Genomic DNA, 12,381 nt, shown 5'->3' with positions numbered 1-12,381 from the left:
CCCTGAGAAGTCCATCTTCAGGGTAGCCCTCCATGAATGGTTAACACTGGAGAGAGCACAGAGCCCAAAGTGTGAATGTTCTTCTTACAGATTCCTACCAAGTAAACATCAGCGGACACGGGTTTCATAATGCAAAAGACATGACCCAAATTATTTGCAGATTCACATTCAGTGATTCCAGAATCGTTGGTAAGTAGCCCTTTGGTACCTCTAAGGTACACAATACCACACAGCATCATCTTTCTACTTCAGCTATGACTTCTGTTCTTGCTGACCAGGTCCAATGGGCAGGGACTGATGGGAAAAGGACCAAGCAGCATGCCTAGCCACCTCTCCCTTCATATAAACTAGGGGAAAGAATAAGCCTCCAACTCCCAAAGGCATCTGGAGGCTGGCGTGACACTGGTCTGTCCTCATTTAGCCTGTCTTCTGTAACCCTTCCTAAGAGTTGAATACAGAACTACAGAAATACAGTCTACAGGTGAGACAGAGCATCAGCCTCCAGACTGAGTCTAGAAGATGTCCAGAAAGTCTGGGAAGCCATTCCTTACATCACAGAGTGTAAACCAGGGCTTGGGAAACTTGAAGCTTAGCCAGTGGGGATACAGCTCAGCTCATGGCTTTTTGCCCCAGATCAGTGGACCCGGAAGATAAGGTATGTCAACGAGTGAGAGGCTTCTCATGCCACAGGTACAGAATTCATCTCAGGCTCCCAAAGCAGGGAAAGAAAAGTCTCTAGTCTCTTAGGAGCCTTCTTCAGCTCAGTAAACAATAGCTACCCACCCATTTCTTAGGTCTAAACCTAGATGCCATTCTTCATCCTCTTATCCTATCTCTGTCCCTAGTTGGCCAGCATGACATGTTGCTTTTATGTTAAAGCTGTATCTGGAGCCTCCACAGCCCCTGACAGATCCGTCACTAGCAGTAAAACCCAAACTTCTTCCCAGGGACCATACTTCGCGACTCACTCCTTTCAGCAACTTAGTAGATTCTGCCTTGGTGCCTCGCCGCCGGCCTTTCACTTATCCCAGAGCCCCCAACCCCTCAGATCATCCTCCAGGCTGCTCCCAGCCCAAATATCAGCAACTCGCACAATCTCAGTGGATGTGGTACACCAAACACCAAAGCACCGAGAACGTACATGGTCATGAAGCACCCATGGCCAACTCTCAGTAGTCCACAACCCACACAACCCTGATCACCAACACCCTCACCACTGAACATCCTTAATTAATTCCAGGCAGGGCACCATTTCATGTGTAAATGCTTCTGGTTCTTTAAATAAGACATCATATCTCTAAAAGAAAAGACAAGTCACCAGTAAGAGAGCATCTGTCCCCACTCCAGCATGCCCCAACCACTCTCTCTGCTCACAGTACACTGTGCTCTGTCTTTTATGTTGTTGCATGTTTCTGGTTTTGCTCTCTTCCCTTCAGTCCCCAACAAATGAGCCCTGGGATGCAGGAGCCCTTGCTGCATGTGCCTGCTGGGGTATGAGTGTCCCCAGCACTGGGTAGAGTTGGAGCTCAGCAGATAATGGGGAGGTAGGCAGTCATCAACCTTGTCAGCTCTCAGACAAGGTGGCAGTGGAGGAAGGACACCCATATTGACCATCTTGTATGTCATTTTCTTTTAGATGAAAGCCCCAATAATATGAATGATCACCGTATAATTTGTCCTGGACCAAAGATACAACACACTGGAGAGTAAGTGCCCCTTGTTGGAGGCCTTAGGGGCATCCATTGAGGAGTTTATCTGAATAAGTGCCCGCTGCTGGAGGCCTACCTGGGGAGTTTAGTGGTTTGTGTTTATCAGCTTCTGGAAACCTGGGGTGTCCTCTCTGCTGTAGAGCACCTGTCCAATGTGTGGGTTCTGTTTCCCTTCCACATGCCCCTGTTAGTGACCTTGCTGATATTCCAGAATCCACAGTGCCCAGGCTCTGCTGAGGGCAGCATGCAGAAGATGCTGAGTTAGAGGGTTCAAACCTGTATTCGAATAGCTCCCTGATTCCTTAGCTCATGGCCACTATGGCCATGTGACACACAGGCCTCTTCCAGCCCCGTCTGCAGCCTTCACCATCACTGCAGAGGTCGACTCTTTATGCTTTAAGGAGTGAAGTGTCTCTGCTTACCTGTGGATTATCAGGGAGTCCTGTGCTAGGATTCCAGCATCGTTACACCGAGGGCTGATGTGTGCAAGAGTTTGAGCAAACTGTGTCTCCAGGGCCCTTTGCGTCATCTGTTCTCTTTTCTGTGCATTAGAGAAGTCTTTCTTCAAGTCAGCCTGAACAATGGCATCTCTTTCATTGGGAACAAGCTCGTCATAACCAGTACCAGCTGTGGGAGCAGTAAGGTAAGAGCCCCAAGGACCTCAGGTAGTCTGCGGCAGTTCCTAGAAGAGCCACCTGAAATGGGTGTGAGGCTTTCTGCCAGACATTCAGGGCAGATGACACCTCTGCATGGATGTTCCAGGCCCAGGAATCCAGAGTTGCCACCACAGCAGTCAAAGATCTGTGCCAGGAAATCCGATCCCCAGCAGCTGATCTGGTCTCAAATTTACTCAGGCCTCCCCACCACCCTCAACTTGCTTGGTGACCCCTGTCCTTTACAGTGTCTTCAGCCTCCCCCTGGATTCCCTCTCCTCTCCATCACTGGCTGCCCATCTATAGGCTTACTATCATCCTGGTGGGGGAAGCTGTCAGGCTTGTGGACCAATGGCTCAGCTCGGCCAGGGCCCCTGAGAGGGAAAATGCTACCTGTCCGGTTATCCATCTGTCTTCCAAGATCCTGAGTTAGTTCAGTGTGACAGGGTGATATGTCCAGTAGAAGGAGTGTGTCCACTGTGACAACTCTCAAGGTCATCCCAAGATTCAGAGAGAGGAGGGGTAAGCACTCAAGCAGAGCTCATGGGCAGAGCTGTGACACATAGAAGGTGGACCCACATCTTCTGGCCCTACCTCTTCAGTGGCCCGGCCGCCCAACCCTCTCCCAGAGATCTGATCACTATAGCCTAGTGTATTGTCAGCAAAGGCCACAGTGAGAACTGGGATTCTCAGACTATGGAAGATCTTGAGTCATCCTCTCCTAGGTATAGAGCTGGGAACCCAGGAAAGGTAGGTTCCCCTCTGAGGGCCAGCCTAGGCCACTAACCATACTGAAGCCCTTTGTGTCTAGGCAAGCTGGGTGAAGAAAGTATGTGCACAAACAGGAAGTGAGGGGGTGGGCACAGGGGAAGAAGTCACTGGTGCTATTGGCCACAGGGAGATAAATCTAGCCAGCGACAGGCAGAAGACATAGACGATGAAGAAAGCGAAGGCCACTTTGACTTCGACTGGAAATTGCTCATCTTCCTGCCAGTCTTGCTGGTGGCTTTACTGCTATTGTATGGCTGTTGGACGTTTTTCAGCAAAAAGGTAAGTTCCCTGCCCACCCCTTACCTCCTTGCCCTGGCACCCACACACACACTGCCCTCTGTCCATGGAACAGTGTCATATGGCCTGCTGGCAATTTCCTATCTGTCCCAAAGTCCTCATATCATCCAAGGGAGGCACAAACTCTTAATTTCATATACCCAAGTCCTATACCATCTCCAGTTCTAAGAAGCCTCCAGCCTAGCTGGCAAAGGAATTCAGTCTGAGATGCTTGGCCTGTAAGCTAAGGTTACCCTCAAACCCGGAAAGATGCCATGCCAGCACCCTTAGACCAAGGCAATCTTGATTCAGCTGCACATCTGCAGGATTCATGAGGACAAAGCGTCATAAGCGGCTCTATTTCAGGGCAGGATCCCTCATGTAGTGCTGGTAGCCCGATAATACAAGGTGATGCCCACTGGGCAGAATTAAAAACCCTTAGGGCAGACCTACCCTTAGCACCAACTCCATTTCTGACGCCAGTATGTCATAGACAGCCTCCACACTGGCCTGCAAAGACAGGGAAGAAGCAGAGCCATCCTGCCCCACCAACAACTTCAGCCACTGTTCAGGCTTGAGAGTAAAATGTCACCCTTCGAGACATGGAACCAGGGCTTGGCTAAAGCAGGTCAGGCAGGATGCATGACTGTCCCTGGCACCCTGAGACAGGGTGGGGAAAGGCAGAAGAGCTGGTGAGTTAGGATGGAAGGAGGCCTCCAGAGAGAAAGTAGTGGCCCTGGGGACGACCTGCAACACAGAGCTGTCAGGGTCAGTCTCCTCCCAGGGGTACTGTGAACAGAGTGAAGAGGCCACTGGAGGTATGGGGAGGCTGAAGGACAGTGAGTTTCTGCCAAGGAAAAGGATGAATGTGGACTCCACTTCAAGGCTGCGCAGTGTGCAGTGCTCAGGCACCTTAGCTCGGGTGCGCTCCCTCCTACCAAGGAGGAGAGATGGGGCTGCCTCGGGCCAGATGGAGTCTACTGAACACAGCACCACAGGCACTGGGCATGCACCCAGGCACCCCCAGGCCATGTTGTTTCCCTGCTCCAAGCCAGGGTCCCCTCTGTCTTCAGGGGCAAGGTAGAGCCTACCCTACCCACTCCAGCCCACTTCTGTCGGTTTCACATTCCAGCCTAAGAAGTCAAAGCAGAAGCAGCAGCAGCCACCTCCCCCACAGCCAGAGAAGGTGAGTTGGGGGCAGGGCGGTGGAAAAGGGTGACACTGTACACTTACCTTCAAGAGGTATCATGAAGCCCAAGGCCCAGAGTCTTTCACTACTTTTAACAGTGACTAGAGGAATGCAGATCAAACCAGACACCATTACCAGATTCCCAGCATTCCCCAGTGAGGCCTATGGTAATTCAATCAGCACTTTGGCTGCCTGTCCCAGCACATGGAGCTGTCCATTACTGAACTGGCATCTTTCAGAGGATCCCACCGGACCCTCTGTAGAATGCCGAGGTTGCAAATGGGCTCTTAGTACAGGGGCTGCATGTGTCAGATCCATCTCAGGGCTCAGAAACTTTGGGCTTCTTTTACACCCATCTTTATCAAATGCTTGAAGGCCAAGGGCTTCACCAAGGTCAGTATAGAGCTCAGGGCTGGGGAAGGTTAAGGATATCCTAACAGGCCCTGAGCTAGGAGGGATGTCCCCAGGTTAGCACAGGGACCAGCTGAAGAAACAACTGTGCCTTCTTTGTGGTGAGGACCAGAAGAGGTAGTGGGAGGCAGATGCTGGACCTGGGCCTGTGCTGGACAGCTTCCCTGTCCATGTAGGACGGTGTTAGCCACAGAGTAGCCTAGGGAAGCTGCCTCTGTAAAGGCCAAAGCCCAACAGGGGAGACTGCCACCTGACATGGTCCATCCTCTGCATAGTCTCCAGGCTAGGTTTCTGCCGGCAAGATGGCCTCTGGAGATCCAAGAGCACAGAAGCGGGCCCTTGGCACTTCTAGAAGCTCAGTATCTGCAAACCAGAAGGGCTTTGGTTATTTTTCTTATGAATGACCTCCCTGGGGTGTAGGTGACAACCTTCTACTCACTCTACATTAGCCGCCTGACCCCAGGGTGCAGATACTGTACAAGGGACACTGTATACACACACACACACACACACACACACACACACACACACACACACACCCCAAAGAGCTGCAAACAAGAAACAGACCAGTTCTTTCCACTTCTAGAAGCCAGAAGAAGAGACCCTGTCCTCTCCTTATACATCACCAGGTGCTTCTCCTCCTCCTCCTCTACCTCCTCCTCCTCCGCCAGCTCCAGCTCCATCACAGGTCAACCCAAACCCTACTGTGATCGTTTCCTGCTGTGGCTGTGGGAGCAGAGGAGTGCAGGTGACTGAGGGATGGGTAGGTTGTGACCCTATGCTTGGCTGGGGAGGTCAGGCACAGTCAATCATCACTACAAAGGCCCGAATGTGGGAGGGACCTGGGACATATATCACTTTATGTCTGAGGACACATGGTTCCCTGATTCTCCCCCATGGCTGGAGGAAAGCAGCTCACAGAAGGAATCCAAACATGCTTGCATCCTTCTTTGTCAGTGTTCAGTTCTCTGGACATGACCACGGTGCCCCATCTTGCCAGGCTCTGGTCCCCAGGTCATTGTCTCGGCCCCAACAATGTCTTTGATGCCACCCTCAGTCTGTGGATGAATGAGCCAAGATGTATTGGGTGTATCTTGCAAGGCCAGATACAATAAAAACAGAAAGGCCCAGCCATGAGCTACTGTCTGTCCATGAAAACTGGTCAAATGCCAGTGGCCCTGGCCAGCCTGGATCAAGACTCTTTCTTGGAGGCCACTCTGGCAACAGAGATCCCAGGCCACGCAGATAACTAGGGATTCCAGAGGCAAGATTAGTACCCCAAACCCCAGAAACCACACAGGTCACAAAAACCCCAGGGGAGAAACCCTACCGAACCTGAAGATTTGCTAGTCACTAGAACCCTAGGCCACTCAGGCCAGAAGACAGAAGAGTACAGAGAAACCAAGGAGGGGGAACATCCAAAAGGAGCTTATCTGGTGGTCCTGATGTCCACTGAGGTGGGCAAAGAGTTACAGAATGCAGGTAGTTAACATTGAAGTCTTAAGGCGCATCACACACTTCTCTGTGTGGAGTTGAACCCAGGAGGCAAACAGCCGTGTATTTATCTGAAGTCCCTCCTCCCAGGAGGTCAAGGGCACCCCAAGAAAGGGGAAAGACAGACAGCAGTCCCAGGACCCAAGATGGAGACCCTATGAGGACAGTGCAAAGGAAGAACGCCACTGGTTTACTCCTGGCTTTGCAGTCTTCCTAGGGTCATCTTCCTTTCTGCTCTGCCTCTGTCTGGGGGTGGGCCCATTGCTTCCTCCTGAGAGCTTCTAAGTCTTCTGCAATCGCCAAGGCCATGTGAGAGCCCTGCCTGCCCATTCCCTGCCTGTGAGCTACAGAGAAACCAACACAGGTCTCCTGAGAGAAAAAATGGCCAGTGCCCGTGGCTCAGCCCCACCCACTCCATAGGGCCCAAGGGGTCTGAGCTTCAGGGCTGAGACCATGAGAGCCTCTACAATTAGGTTTGGGGTTCTCCCACCTTCCTTTATGCTTGCTTGGCCCATTGTGGCTGACCCTGATAGAGACATGAGCCTCTTGCCTGCTTGACATATATGTCCCAAGTTCTGGCTTTCTTCCTCTTCCCAGGCAATGTACCCAGAGCCCTCACAAAACCCATAGCTCCCCAGGAGACCTCTGCTTGCCACCACACACACCCTTGAGCCTCCGAACGTCTCCAAAGCTGGCACCTGACATCTCTTCCCACTGGGAGCACTCTTCTGTCCCCGATGGTTCTGAATTCTCTGTCTTCTACCACTCCAGACACCCAAGCCTTTAGACTAGTCCCTCTCAGGAGAGGGATGGGTTTTGTCCTCTTGTGCCCATGTTGACAGAGTTCTAGGTAATGCGGGCCCCAGTGTCACCAAGCGGGCAGCTCCCGTGCCATTTTGCTTGCTCATGGTCACATCTGCTTTTCAGGGAAACATGGACACATGCTGTAGCTACCTCCACCCAAGCTGCCACCAGGTGCCATTGATGTGTTGTCATCCCAAGGTGCAGGTGAGCCAGACGCAAGGATACTTCTAAGGCACAGAATGGCCACTGGTTTTAGATTTTAAACATTCAGCTTTATGGCTGTGCAGTTTAGCGTGAGCCATGCATGAAAAGGGGTAGGTGATAGCTGAGAATTCTGGGTCCCTTCAAGGGGGTAACATGAAATAAGGGGTAAGTGGGACCTGAAGTTCCCCCAATGAGTACAAAATTACATGCTACTGAGACCTATAGCTCTCTTCAAGGCTTTCAACCCCTGTAGGGACAAGCAAAGGTTTGCTGGGAACTGTTTAGGGACTCAGGAGGGCTTCATCTGGGACCTAACACTTCCTGCAGGATGCTCAGCCTGTAGCACTAGGCTTGTACCTATAGAACCAAACAGGCCAGCTCAGCCAGGTTCCTGCTTCTGAAGGGCAGCCTGGGATGCTTCACCTGGCCAGTTTTCTGCCAGAGCAAGGAAGGACCCCCATCTAAGGGGGAAATCACTTATGAAAAGTTTGGGGGCCTTAAGCCCAGCCTAGCAGCAGGGAACAGAAACAGCACTCAGGATCCCTAGTCACGTCATCTCCCACTACAGGCCACTTGTGTGTTCCATGCCACCCTCCCTGAAGGCCCCTCACCCAGGCTCCTCCTTCTGATAGGCAACAAAAACAATAGGGATGAGACCCTGGTGGAACTGGGGGCGCGTCTCCTTCCCTCTTTGTGCCATGCAGCGGTAAGGCTGTTTGTAAGCTTTTGTTCCTGGCTGGGAATGGTACCCAAGCATGAAGAGTTGAAGGGGGTCTCAGAAAGTTAATGAATCTGCACAGAGGGCACCTGGCCTTGAATTTGGGAGGGACTGCTTCCTAGATCCTCATCTAGCTGTGTGTTTGTTCTGGTTAGTGCACGTGCTTTTGTGCCTCAGCAAATCATAAACCAGGAAATGCTGTAGAAGATTTTGGGTTCCATCAAGGTCAGCAGCAGATCTGGACCCAGCGGGGCCTGCACAAACTGATGCACCAACCAAGGGCAATGCTTGCAGAGACCCTGGACTCCTGCTCTGATAGAGCCGATACCTAGTTCTTTCTCCATGATGGGGTTGGGGGTTGGGGACTGCCTCTGACAGGAACTCTGGTACCCCATATTTGATCACTTCTCCTTGGTGGGGAGGCCCTGCGGGCACAAAGAGGAAGCAGGTACAGGCTATCCTGATGAGACCTGATAGACTCTCGTGGGGGAGGAGGGTCCCCCTGTCAGAGGTCTAGGGGAGAGGAATAGGGCAGAAGAGGGAGGGAGGTTGGGAATGGGAAGATACCAGTGTTGGGATAACAATTGGGATGTAATCTGAATAAATTATAATTTTAAAAAAAAGTTTCAGTGTACCACAAACCTGGGCATTTCTGTGGCAGGAGTTAGTGGTTTTGTTTACTTTTTAACTTTTGTAAAATGAATGTCTGTCCCCTGGCCTTGAACTTCTAAAGGAATTTGTCCAGTTGGCACCATCTCCTTCATAAATATATACAAAATCAAGTCCAGTTTGTGAATCTTGCGCCCCCATTGAGGTCTGGGGTCTCTTCATTCTGTATTTTATCTCTGTGCCTGGAAAACATTTCAGAATTTCTCTTTGATTAAAGCTATTAATTGGAACTGTATGTAGAAAATTGTTCATGCATTACATTTCATCTTTAGGGAGAACTAACTGAGTACTATTTTGAAATAAGAATAATTCAAGCAGCAAACTGAAACAGCCCACAGAGCCCCGTAATATCAATTGGCACGTCATTAAGTCATAACACAATTACTTAGAATGTGTAGGACAGAGCATTTGATAGAAATCATTGCTAGTGCAGGATATTAAGTAACTTCAAAATTAGCTGCTGCACTTCTATTAAACAGTCTTTCTATTTTTCTTTTTTACATATACATTTATATTATTACATATATACAATAAACTGCCTACAACAAGAAGAACCATGAAACAATCAGGAATTATATAAATGTTACATTCATAGCTTTTGGGGGGCTATTAAGTATGATGTAAAATGTATTTCTTGAGATATTTTTTGTGCTTTGAACACTTTATATTACAATTTTCAAAGGAAAATTACACCAATACAGTTTTACTAAAATGTAATTAAAATACATTTATTGAAAATTAGGAAAATACCAACAAATACTGTCACTTAATAAAAGCTTACATTTTTATGTTGAAGGCAAAAAAAAAAAAAAAAAGATGAAAAACAGGTCCCCAACATCGGGGAAATCAGGCTAACTGTGGGAACCCTCAGTCTGCTCCTGAGCAGAATGTCTGCAATAATGGTAGGGTGTCCCCAGGCCTCTCATCCGTCTGTGTTCACCCCTGCAGGAACTGCTTGAAGCCTGGACCTCATTTTATTCTCACAGTGCCTCAGAAAAACTCTAACTTCCACCTAGATAGGCTTGTTCTAACAATTTCCCACAGGCTGGTGATTAACCAAATCAAATGAAACTAGAGACCCTGTGAAGCCAAGAAACCTTTCAACTGTCACGGTCAGGAGCTGGCCAGCTGTGACTCCAGGATTCTTACCTTGTGCATGCCTCTTTCTCTGTCCTGCTGTCTTCACAGCTGAGGGAACTGAGGCACTGGCATTTAGTTTGGGGGCTCAGCGTGGCAAGGTTGTTGAGTGGTGCAGTCAGGTTGTGAACCGATCCTTCTGAGTCTAGACCCTGGCTTCTCATGGTGTCGGGGTGATGAAGGAAAACATTTGGACAGTACATCTTATAGTATAAAGTGTGACATATGCAAGGTGCTTGTGAATATTCATATCTCATGGTCCTTAAAAATAATCATTTATTTATTTATTTTTGTTGTTTTGTTTTTCTGAGACAGGGTTTCTCTGTATAGCCCTGGCTGTCCTGGACTCACTTGGTAGACCAGGCTGCCTTCGAACTCACAGAGATCTGCCTGCCCCTGCCTCTGCCTCCCAAGTACAAGATTAAAGGTGTATGCCACCACTGCCCAGCTCTCTAAAATAGCCATTTAATGCCCGTCATTTAGAATCTTCTTCTTTGTTCTTGAAGTTCAGAAATAACATATGAAAGAGACCAACTATTTACAGATACATGTAAACAAACTGAATGGAAATAAGAATCTCCACAGCATCTTAACTGTGCAGAGGAAGCAAAATAACTAGATATGTAAAGCCAAGAGTAAATCCTCCAGAAACAAGCAGACAGTCATGAGGTCCTTACAGATATACTGTAAGTTTACAGAAGCCAGAAAGATATTTCTGTAAGAAACCAGAAAGATACTTTACTTGTGATAATACTAAAAAGGGTTTGTAGAAGAAAGACGTTCACAGTCCTAAGGCAGATGCCAGGTTCTTTAAGGTAAGTTATTTAAAGCAGTCAAGTCAACAGGGACTTTACTGATACCAACTGAATCAACAACCAGAAAAATTCTCTGAAAATAATAATCTACTTGTGAGTAATGGGGCATAGCAATGAGGGTCCCACGTTCCATAGCAAGCTGTACATATTAAAAGAGTTAGAATAAAGGGAAGCTTTAAAGGCAAAGCTAAAAGGTTCACACAAGTTATTTTGAGATCCTTTAGCCACAAGCATCAAGAACAAAGGTAGCAATGGCACCATTTCACCTTTGAACACACCGTTAATGGATAGATGTCCCTGCACAAATTTTTGTATAAGGAATTTAATAGGCAATGTATCTTTAGGCATCTGGGTTATGGGTTGCTATGGAGTTGCTGTGTATGCACATTCGTTGATGTGAGAACTCTGTGGTGCTCTTTAGGCAATGTGGGCCTAGCAGAGTTTTGTGATAGTTTTTCTATATGAATGAAATTTCCTTCTTCATAAATACTCAGCGCTCCCTACTTTAATCTTGGTTTATACTAGGACTTGACATAAGCAACTCCATGTTGATTATGATTTGATTTGATTCAAAGGAGCATCAGCAAGGCCTGCACTGTCAGTTGAGTCCTGATGTGTCCTGACTTCACCACCTTAGGTCGGGCAACGTCAGCCCTCTGGCCCAATTTCAATGACATCTCTACGACCTTCACTTTGTTTTTCTTCCTTCCTCCAGGGGAGATGTGCCAACTTCACTCTCGTGAATCCTAGCTGCTCACAGGCCTCCTGCAGCCAAAAGGTCTGCCTTTGTTCCAATAGGGACTGCTACCGTCTCGCACACCCACCCTGCGCCTCAAGGATTGTCCTCCAACCCAGTGAGGACTGTTTCAACAACCCACGGGCAACCTGCAGATCAAAAGTCTGCTTTCAAGCCAACAGAGAAAGTCTCCCTCCTGCACAGATGCAGTGCTCAAAGATGTGCCCACCTCCCAGTCAGGAGCACCACACTCTGAACTATTCACAGTCCCTATGCCCAACCAAGTCTCTCTCCAGGATGCTCCCTCTGCTCCCTCCCCAAGCCCGCCAATCTGCAGAATCCCTTTGTCACACCTGCCCCAATCGCCCAACCTCTAAAAGACTCAAATTCTAAGTTTTGCTTATTGCACTGAACACATGTAGCCGGTCTTAGAGTGTTAGTGAGAAAAGCCCTGGTTTGCTGCCCATCAGCCAGCTCCACACCTATGGAGATGCTCACCTGCTGAGGGGAGATCCTGCTGCATGTGCCAGGACAAAGCTCCCTGGTCCAACTTCCTCCCATTCTGCCCTCACCTATCTGCAAAGGCTGGGACAAAAGGGATCCTCCCCCACAAAGGTCTCTGTGAAACAGCCCCTCCCAATCTTTAAACTAAAGGGACTCCCCTGAGTCCCTTTCCCTAAGTTTTTGCAAAGAGATGTATGCTTGAATTCTTCATCTGGATTGCATGTTCCTGGTTTCCGTTTTCTAGACCCTTGAGGTTGAATGTGTCCCAGGAGGAAATAAAGTCCCTTCTGG

The 12,381-nt window shown here is 48.9% G+C and overlaps 1 protein-coding gene across 3 annotated transcripts in view; it reads left to right on the top strand.

The window, feature by feature from the left end:
• The window catches only part of ANTXRL (ANTXR like), a 32,178-nt gene extending 20,006 nt beyond the window's left edge, over nucleotides 1–12,172 (top strand). For all 3 annotated transcript variants that reach the window (XM_084796351.1, XM_084796350.1, XM_084796349.1), the window contains exons 11-18: nucleotides 91–189; nucleotides 1,637–1,706; nucleotides 2,262–2,352; nucleotides 3,260–3,412; nucleotides 4,542–4,595; nucleotides 5,596–5,757; nucleotides 7,431–7,511; nucleotides 11,566–12,172. In XM_084796351.1, the coding sequence (XP_084652477.1) occupies nucleotides 91–189; nucleotides 1,637–1,706; nucleotides 2,262–2,352; nucleotides 3,260–3,412; nucleotides 4,542–4,595; nucleotides 5,596–5,757; nucleotides 7,431–7,511; nucleotides 11,566–11,979 (1,124 nt within the window). In that variant the 3' untranslated portion in view covers nucleotides 11,980–12,172. The remainder of the gene's footprint in view (nucleotides 1–90; nucleotides 190–1,636; nucleotides 1,707–2,261; nucleotides 2,353–3,259; nucleotides 3,413–4,541; nucleotides 4,596–5,595; nucleotides 5,758–7,430; nucleotides 7,512–11,565) is intronic.
• The last annotated feature ends 209 nt before the right edge of the window (nucleotides 12,173–12,381 follow it).

Source organism: Acomys minous (assembly GCF_964271855.1).
Source record: "Acomys minous genome assembly, chromosome: 9".
In the NCBI taxonomy this organism is placed as follows: Eukaryota; Metazoa; Chordata; class Mammalia; order Rodentia; family Muridae; genus Acomys; species Acomys minous.
Note: the sequence above shows the minus strand (reverse complement) of the source record. Positions and strands in the feature narration are given on the sequence as shown.